This window comes from Bufo bufo, chromosome 2 (assembly GCF_905171765.1).
Source record: "Bufo bufo chromosome 2, aBufBuf1.1, whole genome shotgun sequence".
In the NCBI taxonomy this organism is placed as follows: Eukaryota; Metazoa; Chordata; class Amphibia; order Anura; family Bufonidae; genus Bufo; species Bufo bufo.
The window spans coordinates 825648194-825670636 of NC_053390.1; the positions used below are offsets into that span (position 1 = coordinate 825648194).

Below are 22443 nucleotides of genomic sequence, written 5' to 3' on the forward strand. Positions count from 1 at the left end.
TGCTCCTATGTACAAGAATATAACTACTATAATACTGCCTCCTATGTACAAGAATATAACTACTATAATACTGCTCCTATGTACAAGAATATAACTACTATAATACTGCCTCCTATGTACAAGAATATAACTACTATAATACTGCTCCTATGTACAAGAATATAACTACTATAATACTGCTCCTATGTACAAGAATATAACTACTATAATACTGCCTCCTATGTACAAGAATATAACTACTATAATACTACTCCTATGTACAAGAATATAACTACTATAATACTGCTCCTATGTACAAGAATATAACTACTATAATACTGCTCCTATACAAGAATATAACTACTCTAATACTGCCTCCTATGTACAAGAATATAACTACTATAATACTGCTCCTATGTACAAGAATATAACTACTATAATACTGCTCCTATGTACAAGAATATAACTACTATAATACTGCCTCCTATGTACAAGAATATAACTACTATAATACTGCCTCCTATGTACAAGAATATAACTACTATAATACTGCTCCTATGTACAAGAATATAACTACTATAATACTGCCTCCTGTGTACAAGAATATTGCTGCTATAACACTGCTCCTATGTACAAGAATATAACTACTATAATACTGCCTCCTATGTACAAGAATATAACTACTATAATACTGCTCCTATGTACAAGAATATAACTACTATAATACTGCTCCTATATACAAGAATATAACTACTATAATACTGCCTCCTATGTACAAGAATATAACTACTATAATACTGCTCCTATGTACAAGAATATAACTACTATAATACTGCTCCTATGTACAAGAATATAACTACTATAATACTGCTCCTATGTACAAGAATATAACTACTATAATACTGCTCTTATGTACAAGAATATAACTACTATAATACTGCTCCTATGTACAAGAATATAACTACTATAATACTGCTCCTATGTACAAGAATATAACTACTATAATACTGCTCCTATGTACAAGAATATAACTACTATAATACTGCTCCTATATACAAGAATATAACTACTATAATACTGCTCCTATATACAAGAATATAACTACTATAATACTGCTCCTATGTACAAGAATATAACTACTATAATACTGCTCCTATGTACAAGAATATAACTACTATAATACTGCTCCTATGTACAAGAATATAACTACTATAATACTGCCTCCTATGTACAAGAATATAACTACTATAATACTGCTCCTATGTACAAGAATATAACTACTATAATACTGCTCCTATGTACAAGAATATAACTACTATAATACTGCCTCCTATGTACAAGAATATAACTACTATAATACTACCTCCTATATACAAGAATATAACTACTATAATACTGCCTCCTATGTACAAGAATATAACTACTATAATACTGCCTCCTATGTACAAGAATATAACTACTATAATACTGCTCTTATGTACAAGAATATAACTACTATAATACTGCTCCTATGTACAAGAATATAACTACTATAATACTGCTCCTATGTACAAGAATATAACTACTATAATACTGCTCTTATGTACAAGAATATAACTACTATAATACTGCTCCTATATACAAGAATATAACTACTATAATACTGCTCCTATGTACAAGAATATAACTACTATAATACTGCTCCTATGTACAAGAATATAACTACTATAATACTGCTCCTATGTACAAGAATATAACTACTATAATACTGCCTCCTATGTACAAGAATATAACTACTATAATACTGCCTCCTATGTACAAGAATATAACTACTATAATACTGCTCCTATGTACAAGAATATAACTACTATAATACTGCTCCTATGTACAAGAATATAACTACTATAATACTGCTCCTATGTACAAGAATATAACTACTATAATACTGCTCCTATGTACAAGAATATAACTACTATAATACTGCTCCTATTTATCTACTGTAATACTGCTACAGAGCAGTATAGCATGTGTATATGTGTCCCCCGTAGACTCTTCATTATAGATGTGTCCCCGTGTAGCAGTAGGACATTGGAGGAGACGTGTAGCAGTAGGACATTGCGGGAGACGTGTGGCAGTAGGACATTGCGGGAGACGTGTAGCAGTAGGACATTGCGGGAGACGTGTGGCAGTAGGACATTGCGGGAGACGTGTGGCAGTAGGACATTGCGGGAGACGTGTGGCAGTAGGACATTGCGGGAGACGTGTGGCAGTAGGACATTGCGGGAGACGTGTGGCAGTAGGACATTGCGGGAGACGTGTGGCAGTAGGACATTGCGGGAGACGTGTGGCAGTAGGACATTGCGGGAGACGTGTGGCAGTAGGACATTGCGGGAGACGTGTGGCAGTAGGACATTGCGGGAGACGTGTGGCAGTAGGACATTGCGGGAGACGTGTGGCAGTAGGACATTGCGGGAGACGTGTGGCAGTAGGACATTGCGGGAGACGTGTGGCAGTAGGACATTGCGGGAGACGTGTGGCAGTAGGACATTGCGGGAGACGTGTGGCAGTAGGACATTGGAGGAGACGTGTGGCAGTAGGACATTGCGGGAGACGTGTGGCGGTAGGACATTGGAGGAGACGTGTGGCGGTAGGACATTGCGGGAGACGTGTGGCAGTAGGACATTGGAGGAGACGTGTGGCGGTAGGACATTGCGGGAGAGTGTGGCGGTAGGACATTGGAGGAGACGTGTGGCGGTAGGACATTGGAGGAGACGTGTGGCGGTAGGACATTGGAGGAGACGTGTGGCGGTAGGACATTGCAGGAGACGTGTGGCGGTAGGACATTGCAGGAGACGTGTGGCGGTAGGACATTGCAGGAGACGTGTGGCGGTAGGACCTTGCAGGAGACGTGTGGCGGTAGGACCTTGCAGGAGACGTGTGGCGGTAGGACCTTGCAGGAGACGTGTGGCGGTAGGACCTTGCAGGAGACGTGTGGCAGTGCTATCGGCTGCCATCATCTCCTGCAGGAAGTGCTGTATACACACAGATGAGGAGGACGCTATGTTCGGTAGCTTTTCTCCTCGGTCAGGCCCTTCTATTACATCCTGACCTCTTCCTCTTGAGTTGTTTCTAAGTTCAGGACGTTCTGGCTTTTAGGAGAGGAAGTTTCTCCACATTGCATACTCGGATACCATAGACCTGTGATGGCGGCACATGTACATCACCACTTCTGTCTAGGTGTGAGGCAGTATTACTTGATCAAGGGACCTTCTCTTGTTTTCCCCATGTCAGTGACCTCTTCTTCTTGCCACAGGCTGCCATTGACTCGCACTCCATGATGCCGGTGAGTAGCCGGAGTGCCCCTGTTTTTAGGGTGAGGGGGCAGCAGTGTGATCTGCATGACCAGTGCCACCTAACAGTACCGTGCGTGTTGTGGAGGCTGCATGGCGTGTGCGACACTATTAACCCCAGCCGTGTCCTGTGCTCCCCGTGGGGCATAAAAATCACAGGAATAATGAACTATAGTCATCTGCTCTCGATGACAAAGTGTCCTCCTGCTTGGACTACCAGCGGTCAGCTGCAATTTGGGGGGAGACCTGGCCGTAAGTGTTACGTTCCCCTGCATCGCCCCCCAGAGGAGAAATGAAGTATTACGCAGTGTCCATCAGTGGTTTATCTGTGTGATGCAGGACAGGACCGCTTCTCCAGAGACACACTTTGTAGCAGCTATCCATTCAAGAAAGCAATTCACCATGTCTCAGAGGGCATACGGTCGTGTGCAAGGGCCCTTAAAGGGAATAGGCGGACAGTAAATTCAGTATTGACCCTGGTGTGATTCACGCTGTTTACCAGAACCTCACAGCAGCCATGAAGAATACTATCGTGAGGTCACCTCTCTGCCCAAACCAGAAACAGAGCCAAATTATAGGCAAAATATTTCACTGTGCCCTTCCTGGGAGTTCCAGTCACTGGTCCAGTAGAGGCCCATTGAATCTTCTTGTGACTGGTGAATTTGATGGATGACAGAAGATGAACTGGCCTGATGAAGGGCGACGCTGATGGTGCGCGCCTCTCAGACCTGGAGCGCCGTATTGGTCACCTGAATGTAAGGTGCTAGACCCAGCTATAGTCATGGTCAACGTCTTCTACAAGGTCCATGATGTTGTGATCCTCCTCTCACCCAAGTATCCAGAACCCCTGCTCTGTACTCATGAGGAGCTTCTCTGGTTCGGCTGGTCTCTGTAGTCATGTTCCTAGACCTATAAGTGGGTCAGACATTGACTTACAGGTAGCTAGAGGTCTTCTCAAGAGCATGGTGGCCCCAGTGTTACTTGGTCTCTACGGTTTGCTTTATCAAACCTTGCCACTTCTCATCAACCATCCCTTGGGGCTGTGCAGGCAACCTGCTGGGGTGGAAAATGTTCTCAGCTTTTTGCTGGCCATTCCATGGAAGACTGCCTAACCTGATTGGCTGATAACAGCGGAAAATCGATTGCAGTCACATGGAGATGTGATGAAATGCAGAGGCTGAAAATGACCTCCTCCTACAGATGCAACAGATGTTCTTGTTACAGTGTATTAGTGCAGGGGATCTGTGGAGCCAAACGCAGCAACAGCAGCTGGATCCCAGACTGAAAATGCTGACCTGTGCTTGGGCATTGCAACAAACCCTCACCTGTGTGAGGACTAGTTTATAATGTTGCTTGCGGGTAACGAAGAACTGAATCACACGGTATTATCACATGGCAGCCATGATCAGAGGAGGGGAACACACATGGGGCAATGCATGGAAAAGCCTCCTCATGTGCGTGCACCTTTAAGAGCTGCTGCCGGTCTCCCCACCGCTCCTCGTGGCCTCCGGGCGCAGATTGATGACTGTTTATTCCATCCGTCAGGCCGTAAAGTGGACTTTAATGAGCTCTTTGATAGGAGACTTGTTCTGCACAAAGCACCTTTCAGGTCGGGCATCTCGTCTAATTGATGACATACTGCGTCACTCGAACACCGGACGCCACTGGTCAGGAGGAGCACGGAAAATAGACCTGGCCTCTGCCACCTGCTGGACCTTCACACGTACAGTGACTTGAAAAAGTATTCCTACCCCTTGTACTAGTTTACATATTTCCACATTACACCCTCAAACTTAAATGTGTTTTGTGTGATAGACCAACACAAAGTAGTAAGTGTGCGTGAAGTGAAATGAAAATTATATAATTTTTAATAAATAAAAATCTGAAAATTGTGGCATGCATTTATATTCAGCCCCTGTGCTCTGATACCCCAACATAAAATCCAGTGTGACCAATTGCCTTCAGAAGTCACCTCATTAGTAAATAATGTCCACCTGCGTCTAATGTATTCTCAATATAACTACAGCCGTTCTGTGAAGGCCTCAGAGGTTTGTTAGAGAACATTAGTGATCAAACCGCATCATGAAAACCAATGAACACACCAGACAGGTCAGGGATAAAGCTGTGGAGAAGTGTAAAGCAGAGTCAGGTTATAAAAAAAAATATGACAAGGTCTGAACGTCTCGCGGAGCACTGATCAATCCATCATCTGAAAATAGAAGAAGCATGACACAACTGCAAACCTACCAGGACATAGCTGTCATCCTAAGCTGGCGGCCGAGGCAGGGAGAGCGCTTCTGAGAGAAGAAGCCAAGAGGCCTATGGGCAGTCTGGAGGAGCTGCAGAGATCTACAGCTCAGGTGGCAGAATCTGTCCACAGGACAACCATTAGTCGTGTACTCCACAAATCTGAGTGGCAAGAAGAAAGTCATTTTTTAAAGCAAGCCATAAGAAGTCCCGATTGCAGTTTGCCACAATCCATGTAGGGGACAGCAAACGTGAAGGAAAGGGCTCTGGTCAGATGAAACCAAAGTTAAACTTTTTGGCCTAAATGCAAAATGCTATGTGTGGCAGAAAACTACCACTTCACATCACCCTGAGCACACCATCATGCTGCGGGGATGCTGGTCAGAGCTGATGGTAAGATGGATTGAGCTACATACAGGGCAATACTGGAGGAAAACCTGGTAGAATCAGCAAAAGACTTGAGACGGGGGCAAAGGTTCACCTTCCAGCAGGACAACGACCCTAAACATCCAGTGTCATTACCCGGTCACCCCAAGTGTCAGCATGTCATTGTCCTGTGCCTCAAGTGTTAGCTCAGAGCTCACCCTCTTACCTTTCCAGCAGGGGGCGCCACCGACGACACGCCTGCTCTGGGCCTGACGTTACACAGCGCGTCAGGTCACGGCGTGCGGACGTCAGGAGGTCAGTGCAGCGCGGGACCATGGACGTGCTGTGGAGTGTACAGAGGGCCCCCTGCTGGAAAGGTGAGTATTCCGAGCCCCTTCGGGCCAGCGGGAGACCACGGAGCGGGAGTTATAGCAAGCGCTTTATTCCCGCTCTCTGGTCATGTGACACAAACGAATCCTCGATGCAAAAAATTTTGCGTTGAGGATTATTTTGGTGTCGAATTACTTGATTTAATCGAGTACTCGTTGCAGCCCTTGTTTAGATCGGGGATGCTCATCTTCCGGCCCTCCAGCTTTTGCAAAACTACAACTCCCAGCATGCCATAATAGCTGTAGGCTGTCCAGGCATAGCGGGAGTTGTAGTTTTGCTACAGCTGGAGGGCTGCAGGTTGGGTATCCCTGGTTTAGATCAAAGCTCATTTGTTATAGTCCAGACCTAGATTCCATTAAGAATCTGTGGCAAGACTTGAAAATTGCAGTTCGCAGAGCTCGCCATCTAATCTGACTGAGCGCGAGATATTTTGCAATGAAGAATGGGCAAAAATTTCAGCCTCTAGATGTGCAAAGCTGGTAGAGACATACCCCGAAAGACTGGCAGCGAAAGGTGGTCCTATAAAGTATTGACTCAGGGGGGCTTTGTGTTGGACTATCACATAAAATCCCAATAAAATACATTTCAGTTTGCGGGTATAACGTGAAAAAGTTTCGGGGCACTGTAGCTGTACACAAGGTGCGGCGCTCTCTCCGGCTCATATGTTTGGGGTGTATATATACGGTGATCCGCCATAACAATAAAACCAGTGACTGGTGAAGGCTATGCGGTTATCTGGTGACATTGACGCCTGTCGTGGGTGAGATGTATTGTGCAGCAGTTGAATGGTCAGGTCCTGAAGTTGAAGTGAAAAAAGTGTGAGGACCTGACAAGGGCCAATTGTGTAGAGCAGTGGTTCTCAGTCTCTTCACGCCAGGTACCACTGAGTAACAAGTAGTTTGAACCAAGTACCCCCAAAGAAGCTAGCGGGATAAATGTTAACAAAATAACGCTATTCTCAGGTCGCTGTGATGGGTTCTGCTCGAAGCCTCTGTCAGAACTTCCTTCAGATCTGACAGAAAGAATAGCACAGCATGCGGCGCTAATCTTCCGGTCAAAATGGCAGGCACCACATTTGGTCTCACGATGAATGTCCATATTACTTTTCAAATTACATTCCACCTTACCAAACATACAGGAGAATACAGAACCACATACCTCATACTTCCAGTGACGTGGATCTTCTCTTTCCTCGTCTTCTCCATTCGGACCAGACCACCATGATGTCTACTGTCAACCATGTCTCATCTCTGCTGTTTGACACACAGAAATCTTAGCTTCCTACTTTTCCATCATCCTCCCACCTTCTCATGTCCCCATAATGTGTGCCTGTAGAAGCAATGCCCCCAGGTGCACTATAGGGAGAAGGCGGCCTGGTCTGATGAATCATGTTACATCATGTGGACGGCCGAGTGTGTGTGTCACTTACCTGGAGAAGAGATGGCACCAGGTGCTCTATAGGAAGAAGGCGGCCTGGTCTGATGAATCATGTTACATCATGTGGATGACCATGTATGTGTGTCACTTACCTGGGGAGGAGATGGCACCAGGTGCACTATAGGAAGAAGGCGGCCTGGTCTGATGAATCATGTTACATCATGTGGATGACCATGTATGTGTGTCACTTACCTCGGGAGGAGATGGCACCAGGTGCTCTATAGGGAGAAGGCGGCCTGGTCTGATGAATCATGTTACATCATGTGGACGGCCCAGTGTGTGTGTCACTTACCTGGAGAAGAGATGGCACCAGGTGCTCTATAGGAAGAAGGCGGCCTGGTCTGATGAATCACGTTACATCATGTGGATGACCATGTATGTGTGTCACTTACCTAGGGAGGAGATGGCACCAGGTGCACTATAGGAAGAAGGCGGCCTGGTCTGATGAATCATGTTACATCATGTGGATGACCATGTATGTGTGTCACTTACCTGGGGAGGAGATGGCACCAGGTACACTATAGGAAGAAGGCGGCCTGGTCTGATGAATCATGTTACATCATGTGGATGACCATGTATGTGTGTCACTTACCTCGGGAGGAGATGGCACCAGGTGCACTATAGGGAGAAGGCGGCCTGGTCTGATGAATCATGTTACATCATGTGGATGACCATGTATGTGTGTCACTTACCTCGGGAGGAGAGGGCACCAGGTGCTCTATAGGGAGAAGGCGGCCTGGTCTGATGAATCATGTTACATCATGTGGACGGCCATGTATGTGTGTCACTTACCTGGAGAAGAGATGGCACCTGGTGCACTATAGGAAGAAGACGGCCTGGTCTGATGAATCATGTTATATCATGTGGATGACCATGTATGTGTGTCACTTACCTGGAGAAGAGATGGCACCAGGTGCACTATAGAAAGAAGGCGGCCTGGTCTGATGAATCACGTTACATCATGTGGACGGCCATGTATGTGTGTCACTTACCTGGAGAAGAGATGGCACCAGGTGCACTATAGGAAGAAGGCGGCCTGGTCTGATGAATCATGTTACATCATGTGGATGACCATGTATGTGTGTCACTTACCTGGGGAAGAGATGGCACCAGGTGCTCTATAGGAAGAAGGCGGCCTGGTCTGATGAATCATGTTACATCATGTGGACGGCCATGTATGTGTGTCACTTACCTGGGGAAGAGATGGCACCAGGTGCTCTATAGGGAGAAGGCGGCCTGGTCTGATGAATCATGTTACATCATGTGGACGGCCATGTATGTGTGTCACTTACCTGGGGAGGAGATGGCACCAGGTGCTCTATAGGGAGAAGGCGGCCTGGTCTGATGAATCACGTTACATCATGTGGAGGACCATGTATGTGTGTAACTTACCTGGGGAAGAGATGGCACCAGGTGCTCTATAGGAAGAAGGCGGCCTGGTCTGATGAAGGCCAAAGGCTGTCCAGGCATGCTGGGAGTTGTAGTTTTGCAAGAGCTGGAGGCACACTGGTTGGGAAACACTGCTCTATAGGGAGAAGGCGGCCTGGTCTGATGAATCATGTTACATCATGTGGACGGCCATGTTTGTGCATCACTTACCTGGGGAAGAGATGGCACCAGGTGCACTATAGGAAGAAGGCGGCCTGGTCTGATGAATCACGTTACATCATGTGGATGACCATGTATGTGTGTCACTTACCTGGGGAAGAGATGGCGCCAGGTGCACTATAGGGAGAAGGCGGCCTGGTCTGATGAATCACGTTACATCATGTGGATGACCATGTATGTGTGTCACTTACCTGGGGAAGAGATGCCCCCAGGTGCACTATAGGGAGAAGACGGCCTGGTCTGATGAATCATGTTACATCATGTGGACGGCCATGTATGTATTTCACTTACCTGGGGAAGAGATGGCACCAGGTGCTCTATAGGAAGAAGGCGGCCTGGTCTGATGAAGGCCAAAGGCTGTCCAGGCATGCTGGGAGTTGTAGTTTTGCAACAGCTGGAGGCACACTGGTTGGGAAACACTGCTCTATAGGGAGAAGGCGGCCTGGTCTGATGAATCATGTTACATCATGTGGACGGCCGAGTGTGTGTGTCACTTACCTGGGGAACAGGTGGCACCAGGTGCTCTATAGGAAGAAGGCGGCCTGGTCTGATGAATCACGTTACATCATGTGGACGGCCATGTATGTGTGTCACTTACCTGGGGAAGAGATGGCACCAGGTGCACTATGGGAAGAAGGCGGCCTGGTCTGATGAATCATGTTACATCATGTGGACGGCCGAGTGTGTGTGTCACTTACCTGGAGAAGAGATGGCACCAGGTGCTCTATAGGAAGAAGGCGGCCTGGTCTGATGAATCATGTTACATCATGTGGATGACCATGTATGTGTGTCACTTACCTGGGGAAGAGATGGCACCAGGTTCACTATAGTAAGAAGGCGGCCTGGTCTGATGAATCACATTACATCATGTGGACGGCCATGTATGTGTGTCACTTACCTGGGGAAGAGATGGCACCAGGTGCTCTATAGGAAGAAGGCGGCCTGGTCTGATGAATCATGTTACATCATGTGGACGGCCATGTATGTGTGTCACTTACCTGGAGAAGAGATGGCACCAGGTGCACTATAGAGAGAAGGCGGCCTGGTCTGATGAATCACGTTACATCATGTGGACGGCCATGTATGTGTGTCACTTACCTGGGGAAGAGATGGCACCAGGTGCACTATAGAGAGAAGGCGGCCTGGTCTGATGAATCATGTTACATCATGTGGACGGCCATGTATGTGTGCATCACTTACCTGGGGAAGAGATGGCACCAGGTGCTCTATAGGGAGAAGGCGGCCTCGTCTGATGAATCATGTTACATCATGTGGACGACCATGTATGTGTGTCACTTACCTGGAGAAGAGATGGCACCAGGTGCTCTATAGGGAGAAGACGGCCTTGTCTGATGAATCATGTTACATCATGTGGACGGCCATGTATGTGTGTCACTTACCTGGAGAAGAGATGGCACCAGGTGCTCTATAGGAAGAAGGCGGCCTGGTCTGATGAATCACGTTACATCATGTGGACGGCCATGTATGTGTCTCACTTACCTGGGGAGGAGATGGCACCAGGTGCTCTATAGGGAGAAGGTGGCCTGGTCTGATGAATCATGTTACATCATGTGGACGGCCATGTATGTGTGTCACTTACCTGGGGAAGAGATGGCACCAGGTGCTCTATAGGGAGAAGACGGCCTGGTCTGATGAATCACGTTACATCATGTGGACGGCCATGTATGTGTGTCACTTACCTGGGGAAGAGATGGCACCAGGTGCTCTATAGGGATTAGGCGGCCTGGTCTGATGAATCATGTTGCATCATGTGGACGGCCATGTATGTGTGTCACTTACCTGGGGAAGAGATGGCACCAGGTGCTCTATGGGAAGAAGGCGCCTGGTCTGATGAATCATGTTACATCATGTGGACGACCATGTATGTGTGTCACTTTCCTGGGGAAGAGATGGCACCAGGTGCTCTATAGGGAGAATGCGGCCTGGTCTGATGAATCATGTTACATCATGTGGACGGCCATGTATGTGTGTCACTTACCTGGAGAAGAGATGGCACCAGGTGCTCTATAGGAAGAAGGCGGCCTGGTCTGATGAATCATGTTACATCATGTGGACGGCCATGTATGTGTGTCACTTACCTGGGGAAGAGATGGCACCAGGTGCTCTATAGGAAGAAGGCGGCCTGGTCTGATGAATCACGTTACATCATGTGGAGGACCATGTATGTGTGTCACTTACCTGGGGAAGAGATGGCACCAGGTGCTCTATAGGAAGAAGGCGGCCTGGTCTGATGAATCATGTTACATCATGTGGACGGCCATGTATGTGTGTCACTTACCTGGGGAAGAGATGGCACCAGGTGCTCTATAGGAAGAAGGCGGCCTGGTCTGATGAATCACGTTACATCATGTGGACGGCCATGTATGTGTGTCACTTACCTGGAGAAGAGATGGCACCAGGTGCTCTATAGGGAGAAGGCGGCCTGGTCTGATGAATCATGTTACATCATGTGGACGGCCATGTATGTGTGTCACTTACCTGGAGAAGAGATGGCACCAGGTGCTCTATAGGAAGAAGGCGGCCTGGTCTGATGAATCATGTTACATCATGTGGACGGCCGAGTGTGTGTGTCACTTACCTGGAGAAGAGATGGCACCAGGTGCACTATAGGGAGAAGGCGGCCTTGTCTGATGAATCATGTTACATCATGTGGACGGCCATGTATGTGTGTCACTTACCTGGGGAAGAGATGGCACCAGTTTCACTAATGGGAAGAAGACACGCTGGTGGAGGCAGTCATGCTCTGGATGTTCTGCTGGAAACCTTGGGTGGATGTGACCTGTACCTACCTAACCCCTGTACAGACGAGTACCCCCATGCCCCCTAATGGCAGAGGCCTCTCACACTACAGAAACTATCCCGGAATGAGGGACATGATGAGATGAAGGTGAGGATAGATGGCAGGTAAGTGGGTCTAGGCAGTGGCACTTATATTGAAAACAGATGGTCAGTTATTAAGTAGAGCTACAGGTAGTCTTCCATGCTGGGAGTTGTAGTCGTGCAGAGGAGGGTGGTCCATGATTATGTACATTGCTGGGAGTTGTAGTCGTGCACAGGAGGGTGGTCCATGATGCTGTACATTGCTGGGAGTTGTAGTCGTGCACAGGAGGGTGGTCCATGATGATGATACATTGCTGGGAGTTGTAGTCGTGCACAGGGGGGTGGTCCATGATGCTGTACATTGCTGGGAGTTGTAGTCGTGCACAGGGGGGGTGGTCCATGATGCTGTACATTGCTGGGAGTTGTAGTCGTGCACAGGAGGGTGGTCCATGATGATGATACATTGCTGGGAGTTGTAGTCGTGCACAGGGGGGTGGTCCATGATGCTGTACATTGCTGGGAGTTGTAGTCGTGCACAGGAGGGTGGTCCATGATGCTGCACATTGCTGGGAGTTGTAGTCGTGCACAGGGGGGTGGTCCATGATGCTGTACATTGCTGGGGACGGTTGACGCACTTGGCCGTGTCCTGTGTCTGGCTGACCTTGTTCTGTATAACATGTATCTGGTATTAGGGGCCCAGGGGCCCAGCGACTCCCGGAACATCAGCGCTGCTCTGTCATCTCTCTAGTAATGACAGGGGTGTCTCCTGAAATACTCTGTGCTGATGACAATTCTGTTATACTCTGTACATACAGCACTACAACCCCCAACATTATATGACCATAATGCAGTTTTCTAGTCCATATACATACATCACTACGACCCACTGGTGATAATACAACGCCCTTGTGCTGTAGACTCCCCACGTGGCCGACCACTGTCCGTCTTCTGTCTTGCAGGGTAAGGTTGCCCAGACGGCCTGCATGTCTGCCTGCAAACACCTCTCCACTTCGCTGACGCAGCTGCTCCTGGAGGCCGAAGTCAAGCAGATCACCATGGGGGCCCTGCAGCAGTTCAATCTGGACGTGAAGGAGTGTGAAAGTAAGTGCCCTGCAGGGGCCTGTAGGTGGAGGGTCCCAGACGCCGACCTGCACCTCTCCCGCTGCCTAATTAGATGCTGTGAAAGGCTCCGACATTGCAGAGCAGGTGCTGTCGACCTGACCAGCAGGAGACGTGACCCCTGCCGCCCCGCCAGGCCCTGCACTGCCACCCTCATGCCAGGGAGGAAGACTGATGACGGCCATCCATCAGCGTCACTCCTGGCCATTTGCTCTCAATAGATGGCTTCTGATTTCTTTTCCTGTGGGAAGCCATGGGTTTTGTTGTCTGGCAGCTTCTGTCTTGTAATCTACTTGTTTAAAGATTTACAGACTGCGGCCGGAGGAGGAGGAGGAGGGGGGGCAGGAGAAGGGGGCGCACGGTGGAGGTGCTGAGTGTAGATAAGGCCTAGTCCTACGGAGCGCGCACAGGTAGGGGGCACATCCGGATAAACTACAGTGGGGAATGTAGAAGAAATGCAACATAGCTGTCATTTTTAACCCCTTTCTTACGTTTCGGTATTTTTATTCCTGAATCCATAACTTTTTTTATTTTTCCATTCACATAGCTGTGTGGGGGCTTATTTTTTTACGGGGCAAGTTGTACTTTCTAACGGCACCATTTATTGTCGTGTGCACTGTAGTGGGAAGCTGAAAAGAGAAATTCCAAATGGTGTGAAATTGGGAAAAACAAATATCACCATATTCTGCCCCGCCCGTGAAGTTTTTTTTATAGTTATGACTATGGATCTGTGTGGGGCTCATTTTTTTGCGGTCCTGATCTGATACCATTTTGGGAAGTGTGTGACTTTTTGATAACTTTTTATTAATTTTTTGAGGAGGTGAAGCAAAGAAAAAATGTCGAATCAGCCATTTTGATTTCATATCCCGTTAAAGCATTATTTTTTTTTTTTTTTTAAAGTTTTTTTTAAACAGTTATATTAAGTCCCCTTAGGGACTCCAGATAGCTTGTCCCATAGACTGCAATAAATTAGCATTGCAGCCTATGAGACATTCAATAATTCAATACAGTCCTATAGAGCCCTGCAACAGGCAGGTGGTAGCCTCAAATCCTTCAGAGGGGCCGAGGCTAGCACAGCAAACGAATGGCTTCCTCCGTCTCCGTGTGGGAAAGCTATGCAGGCCCTGGGAGGGACTGAGGCTATCACAGCAAACAAATGGCTTCCCCGATGTGATCGGCATCATCGCCAATCGCAGATATTGGCCTCAGTGTCTGCTGTAAACAGCAGAAACTCGACTGCTATTCATCCGCTACAGTCTAGAGTAGGTGCCATCTTTAAAGATGCAAATCTGCCGTAAGCCCCGGCTGTCTGGGTGGCTGACGCCCCGGCTGTCTGGGTGGCTGACGCCCCGGCTGTCTGGGTGGCTGACGCCCCGGCTGTCTGGGTGGCTGACGCCCCGGCTGTCTGGGTGGCTGACGCCCCGGCTGTCTGGGTGGCTGACGCCCCGGCTGTCTGGGTGGCTGACGCCCCGGCTGTCTGGGTGGCTGACGCCCCGGCTGTCTGGGTGGCTGACGCCCCGGCTGTCTGGGTGGCTGGCGCCCCGGCTGTCTGGGTGGCTGGCGCCCCGGCTGTCTGGGTGGCTGGCGCCCCGGCTGTCTGGGTGGCTGGCGCCCCGGCTGTCTGGGTGGCTGGCGCCCCGGCTGTCTGGGTGGCTGGCGCCCCGGCTGTCTGGGTGGCGGACGCCCCGGCTGTCTGGGTGGCTGACGCCCCGGCTGTCTGGGTGGCTGACGCCCCGGCTGTCTGGGTGGCTGACGCCCCGGCTGTCTGGGTGGCTGACGCCCCGGCTGTCTGGGTGGCTGACGCCCCGGCTGTCTGGGTGGCTGACGCCCCGGCTGTCTGGGTGGCTGACGCCCCGGCTGTCTGGGTGGCTGACGCCCCGGCTGTCTGGGTGGCTGACGCCCCGGCTGTCTGGGTGGCTGACGCCCCGGCTGTCTGGGTGGCTGACGCCCCGGCTGTCTGGGTGGCTGACGCCCCGGCTGTCTGGGTGGCTGACGCCCCGGCTGTCTGGGTGGCTGACGCCCCGGCTGTCTGGGTGGCTGGCGCCCCGGCTGTCTGGGTGGCTGGCGCCCCGGCTGTCTGGGTGGCTGGCGCCCCGGCTGTCTGGGTGGCTGGCGCCCCGGCTGTCCGGGTTATTCAGACTTTCACAGGAACCAGTTGAGCTAACAGCAGCCGGACGGAAGCCGCGGACAGACCTGCCACGTCAGACTCGTTGTACGTCTTGCCGTCCAAGCCTGCGATGAGAATCCTGTAGACGGGCAGGTCTCATGGAGCTCACCCCACTGTACACCGCACAGACCCACGTACAGCAGGGACCATGTAATCATCTTAGAAGGATTCCCAGTGGCTGTGTCAGTGGGGGCTGCTGGAGCCATAACAGATAATGGAAATATTTGGGGGGGCGGCCCCCAATTGTGGCCGCATCAGGACGTTATTTATTATTGATACATACTGCAGGAATGGGGTGACAGGCATGAAATCAGAAAATTCCTGTCGCAATATACAAAGCGTCCCCAAATGAAAGAAGCTCTGCTTTCTTATATGTATTGTGAAGGGCTCCTCCGCCCAGGACAATGCCATGGCTGCTTTTTTCTTCCCCTCTTTTTCGTTGACTTGTTTGTCCATTGACCATAGAAATCGTGCGGAGCTCGGCGTGGCCCATGGGAATAGATTTCAGGTTGAGTTAGTACAGTTTCCTCGCTGTCAGGACGCTGGAATTAATGGTGTTTTGATGACACAAATTTTGAAGCTCAGACAAAGAGCATGAAGGCCGAGAGACATGGCTCCATAGAAGCGGGTTCCTCCTCTCCCCCAGCCTCCCTTGTCCTCGCTGTCATCCGTCTGCCAATCTTCCTGTCCATGCTTATTTAAAGACGCCTTTCATGGTTTATTCTTTCCCACAGGGTTTGCCAGATCGGGACCGGTGCCTGGGTTCCAAGGGGACACACTGCAGTTGGCCTTCATCGACTTAAGACAAGTAAGCCTTTGTTGTTTTGTGCTTTAAGATTTTAAGATGTGTGACTGAGGGCCCATGAGGTCTTAAGGAGCGAGAGAAGGAATGGGGAGGGGGGCTCCAAGGAAGAGCGGGGGTTTGAAGAAATGAGACTCTTTAAGGATTAAGCTCCGGAGACCTGCGTCCTTCTCGCCTCTTTTTAGGGCTGTCAGGTCGGTTCCTCGGCCTAAGCGGTGATGGGCGCCAGGGATATTGACGCTGTGGCGGACCCGCAAGCTCTGACCTCTGCGTTGTGCCACATGTGTATGACTTTTAGCAGGGCACTGGATAACTTAGCAGGCTTGTAAGGCTAAACACGAGAGCTAGGAACGACCCTGCCAAATTTACAGCTGAGAATTGGAGGAGACTAGCCAAAACTCTATAGATGGAAGGAGACCGAGCTCCGAATACAAAGCCATATAGAAAAGAGACTCCGGGCCGTCGTTCATCTAGTTCTACTGACTGTTCTGCATGTTGTGCCTGGAGGACGGGCTTGGGTTGGAGCACCTTCCCCGACATGGGTCTTACCAGGTGCAGTCACCCTCTGAGCTCACAGATCTACATGAGTAGGAGAGTCCATGAGCCATATCTATTGAGCTGTAAACCATAGGTTGGGGTCCATTGCTAGATATACATATAGTACTGAGGTTGCATTCATCTTACCTGTAGGGGGCAGTATCTGGCTCATATATGGGGCTGGACTGACCCCTCTAGGGTCTTGTGTTGAGATGCTCCCTGCTGGTTCCTGCACTCCTAGTTCTCGTCTCGGCCGCCTCTACTTTCTTCTTGGAATAATCATCTGTGAATTGCAAAAAGCCAAATCTTTCTACAAGTAGAGACACTTAGGGTCATTTGTACCTACCTTATGCACACGGCGCTCCTGAGCACTAACCATGGAGAACCACCGTACTGTACAAGGTATAGACCAAGGGAAACCACAGTACTAGAGACCTATCAGGACCCTCAGGATCGCTATAGACAGTCTATGGACCTGGAGGGCATGGAGTTGTATGAATGGGGGCCGATCTCTACCACTGTAGCCACCTGATGCTAAAGGAAGCCATCTGTACCATGGCAGCCACCTGGAGACAGATAGGGGCCCATCTGTACCGCGTGGCCTGTTGGGTCAAATAAATGCCCATTTAGTACCTGTAGCAACTATGAAGCAAGTCAGAGTCTGTTTCTACTACTGTGGCCACCTGGGGCCAAAACAATCCCATCTGTACCAGTGTAGTCACCTGGGGCCAAAACAAGCCCATCTGTACCAGTGTAGTTACCTGGGGCAAATAGTGGCCCATCTGTACCAGTGTAGTCACCTGTGAGGAATAGAGGCCCATCTGTACCAGTGTAGTCACCTTGGGGGAATAGAGGCCCATCTGTACCAGTGTAGTTACCTGGGGAAAATAGTGGCCCATCTGTACCAGTGTAATCACCCTGGGGAGAATAGAGGCCCATCTGTACCAGTGTAGTCACCTTGGGGGAATAGAGGCCCATCTGTACCAGTGTAGTCACCTGGGGGGAATAGAGGCCCATCTGTACCAGTGTAGTCACCTGGGGGGAATAGAGGCCCATCTGTACCAGTGTAATCACCTGGGGGGAATAGAGGCCCATCTGTACCAGTGTAGTCACCTGGGGGGAATAGAGGCCCATCTGTACCAGTGTAGTCACCTGGGGGGAATAGAGGCCCATCTGTACCAGTGTAGTCACCTGGGGGGAATAGAGGCCCATCTGTACCAGTGTAGTCACCTGGGGGGAATAGAGGCCCATCTGTACCAGTGTAGTCACCTGGGGAGAATAGAGGCCCATCTGTACCAGTGTAGTCACCTGGGGAGAATAGAGGCCCATCTGTACCAGTGTAGTCACCTGGGGGGAATAGAGGCCCATCTGTACCAGTGTAATCACCCTGGGGGAATAGAGGCCCATCTGTACCAGTGTAGTTACCTGGGGGTAATAGAGGCCCATCTGTACCAGTGTAATCACCTGGGGGAAATAGAGGCCCATCTGTACCAGTGTAGTCACCTGGGGGGAATAGAGGCCCTTCTGTACCAGTGTAATCACCTGGGGGAAATAGAGGCCCATCTGTACCAGTGTAGTCACCCGGGGGTAATAGAGGCCCATCTGTACCAGTGTAGTTACCCGGGGGTAATAGAGGCCCATCTGTACCAGTGTAATCACCTGGGGGAAATAGAGGCCCATCTGTACCAGTGTAGTCACCCGGGGGTAATAGAGGCCCATCTGTACCAGTGTAGTTACCCGGGGGTAATAGAGGCCCATCTGTACCAGTGTAATCACCCTGGGGTAATAGAGGCCCATCTGTACCAGTGTAGTCACCTGGGGGTAATAGAGGCCCATCTGTACCATTGTGGTCACCCTGGGGTAATAGAGGCCCATCTGTACCAGTGTAGTCACCTGGGGGTAATAGAGGCCCATCTGTACCAGTGTAATCACCCTGGGGTAATAGAGGCCCATCTGTACCAGTGTAGTCACCTGGGGGTAATAGAGGCCCATCTGTACCATTGTGGTCACCTGGGGAGAATATGATCGGCGGGTGGCCAGGGTCCTGGGAGAGACCAGAAAGGAGCCCGCACTCCATAAAACGTATAGCCAAGGTCCCACATTCAGGAACCTGATGTGAGGAGAAGCTAGGAAGGGTGTCTGTTGCTCCGGAGGACCCGTCCTGTCCTGCATCACATGGACAGCGCATTGAATTCAAGGGGCACGGTGTAATGCTGCCTTTCTCCTGTGATGGCGCTGCAGGGAAATGAAACCACTGCTGATGGTTGGGGTCCCAGCAGGGATGGCACCTCATCTTCTTAACCAGGGACACTAGTAACAAAAGAAATTGTCAAAGGCGGACATTTAGAAAATGCATAATCGGTTCTTCTCCAGGTCCCCCCCCCCCCCCCCCTGCAGATATTGGCACATATTGATATCCGCATGATGCCCCTACTCCTTGGCACTTTCTTTTAATGCCAGGCGCAGTTGACGTCCTCGCTTTTATATAAACTATATTCCTATGAATTTCCAACCCCAGGATGAAGTAGGACCCCCGGGGGGCCAGGCTACAGCTGGCCAGATGCCTGCTCCCCCATTCAGAGCCCCGGCCTGGAAAATCTTAACTTCTACATCAAACCCATGGACCACAATGAGCTGTGAAGATGAAAGGCGGGCACGGAGGTGGCAGAAGCCTCAGCTCATCCCTGTAAAGATCCCCCTTCTTGTGTGTTGATATGCCAGGGGCAGAGGGGGAGGAGGAGAAGGTGTTGAATTGTGCACTGTCATCGCTTTTGCCGAGAAGATGGATGGGGTCGGACGGAAAGTGTGAATGAAGTTGGGAGTCATTGACGGATGTGCCTGTCCTATTAAGGCCATCTTTCTATGTGTCTCCCAGTAAACAACAACAAGAAGCCGGCCTGGCACTTTGTCTGTGCTGCCACGATGATGCAGTACCCCTTGTATTCACGGCTAGCCCCGATGCTCCAGGGGTATGACGTGCACTGACATTATCCTCTCTCCATCGATGGTCCTGTCTGGAGGAGCTTTCATCTGCTAATAGATGAGCCTGAGAAGAGTGATGGCGGCGCCATCCGTCATCCTGTGACATGGCCGGGCCGCGCTTCATTAACGCGCCGTTGGGAACCTCTCCTTCGCCATATGTAACCTAGGTTTTTTTTTGTTGTTTTTTTTTTTTTGTTCTGTACCTTTTTTTTTTTTTTTTTTTTATACTAGAAAGTCTTTTCATTTGGGCGCTTCAAATCTTCCATTTTGGGGGGGGGTTAAAAAAAACGTTGAGAATGGCGCTGTTTATCCGCTCTGGCGGTCACCCGGCAACATTTTTTTTTTCATCTTCCAGTGATATTTATGCCCAGGGTTTCCTGTGGCGGCACAAAGGAGACGAGTTAATTTGTCATTTCTGAGGACGTTATTATTGCTGGGAATCGACAGACCTTCTAGGGGGACGTCCGACCCAATGTGGCCGCGCTGCCAGACCATTACGCGCATGAGGTTTCCAAGGCCGCGAGCCATTTATAGTCCGTGTGGAAAGCTCTTTTATGCCTCTGCGTGACAAGTAGACTTTGGCGCCACTTAACGTCTTTGGCGCCAGTCTGTCTCTCTGCTCTTCTCCACTGTCATGAAATAACCTCCAGTCGCTTACAATGATCATTTTTGGGACTGCAATATGTTATGGCCTCCATGGTGGCTCCCACAGCCATTGCCACCCAACTTTCCCGTGGTGCATGGTGGATCTAGAATCTATAAGATTCCATTTTCATTTGTAAATTTGGCCTTACACTTTAGATAGCTGTCTCCCCCCCGCCCCCCCAAATGGTGTTCTTGATGGGGAGAGGTACGCTATCGGATGCCAGACCCCTGTGGTGGTGCTTTATCTCCCCAGGGGAAAAAGAACTAGTATGTTGAAATTCAACATGCCCGAACCACCCTCTTCTTCCCCTCTACATCTGCCATCAGCGGGGAGTCCAGACACCACCATACATATTAGTAGTGACCATCCGACATGCATTGTATAGCCAGCTTTAGACATATGATGTTAGATTCCTGCCGGAAGTCCATACATTACTTACCTGTAGGATCTCCCACCGTTCTTGTGTGGCAGAGTGGTAAAGTATTTTGACAATTTCTAGTTGGCCCATTCTCTCCGACCATAGATCTAACCTTGGCTTCATAGAAACCCCATCACACCAATGAACTTCACCCTAGGCTTACCCTCTCATCGTCTTAGTCCTCTAGCCACCTAGGACATTTGTCGTTCAGTGTAATCTTATGAGTCCTCTAGCCCCCTAGGGTATTGGTTGTGCCATCTTATCTTTTGAGTCTCTTGCCACTCTTTTGTACCCTCATATCTTTTTAGTCCCCTAGCTACCTAGGACATTTGGCATACCTGCTCATCCTTTGAGCAGTCTAGTGACCTCAGACTTTTGTTGTCCCCTCTAATCTTCTAAGTCATCTAGGACATTTCCCTCTCATCTTCTGCTGGAGTTCGATACCTTCTGAGCAGTAGACAGTTGTGACCTGTGCAGAATCACATTGAGTGATAGTTCAGTCGTCAATGCCACCACCACGGAGTACTACATGTCACTTCAACAGTAGTGTGATCAACTCTAGAGGCTTCCAAGATGTTCAGCCAGCATCAGCCCATTCACCAGGCCTATGAGCACCATGGATGTAGTACTTAGTCCAATATTCCTGAAGAACCAATCCTAAACTTCAATATACCTAACTGCCATAGAAGTAATGGTTATGACATTGAGACTTGTACTTCACGTATTGTCCCCTGTTTTATGTAAGGAGGAGTCTGGCTAGCTCATAGGAACTACTTCTCCAGAACCTTCCCTATCTTTACTTGGAGAGGAATATGTTGGACACATTTGGGGTTGTTTATTAAAGGGGTTGTCCGGGTTCAGAGCTGAACTAGGACATACCCATAATATCACCAAGGCAGCCCCCCCCGACATGAGCATCGGAGCAGTTCATGCTCCAATGCTCTCCCTTGCCCTGCGCAGGATCACGCAGGGCAAGGGCTCTTTTATTTACTATAACACACCGCCAGGTGGAGGCTTCGCCCAGCAGTGTGTTCGGTGGGAGCACAGACTAGGGCAGCGCTAAAGCCCACCCATCAGTGCCGGTGACATCACCAGGCTCACTGCTGGGCGGAAGCCTCCACCCGGCAGACTGAAGGAGAGCCCGGTACGTCACCAGAACTCCCCAAAATGCCTTTGCCCTGCGCGATTCAGCGCAGTTCAAAGGAGAGCATTGGTGCATGAACTGCTGTCAGGGGGGCTGCCTGGCTGAAAACGGGGGTATATCCGGGTTCAGCTCTGAACCCAGACAACCCCTTTAAGACCGACGTTTTAGCTTCATGCGTCTGTTATGTAGAGGCGTGAGCGGAGAAAAGTAGCAGATTCGGTCACCAATCCCCTTTGCAACCGAATCTGCAACAAAAGTATGACAAAAAGTGGCCTACTTCTCATCGTAGATTACCCTTGTTGTCACATTGGTAGGAGGTCCTCACATTAGGTGGCACTTGGAATGGATAGTAATTTGGTAAACAGGTTGTTTCTACCTCTAGGCATTAGTTTGGTGAACTTGTTGACCCTTTTAACCTCCATGTTGAGAAG

General features: G+C 49.5%; 1 protein-coding gene across 4 annotated transcripts in view; it reads left to right on the forward strand.

The window, feature by feature from the left end:
- The window catches only part of EXOC6B (exocyst complex component 6B), a 177035-nt gene that overhangs the window by 96718 nt on the left and 57874 nt on the right, over nt 1-22443 (forward strand). For 3 of the 4 annotated variants that reach the window (XM_040419348.1, XM_040419346.1, XM_040419350.1), the window contains exons 19-21: nt 3272-3301; nt 13157-13298; nt 16218-16291. In XM_040419348.1, the coding sequence (XP_040275282.1) occupies nt 3272-3301; nt 13157-13298; nt 16218-16291 (246 nt within the window). The remainder of the gene's footprint in view (nt 1-3271; nt 3302-13156; nt 13299-16217; nt 16292-22443) is intronic. The other variant, XM_040419347.1, reaches the window with a different exon arrangement.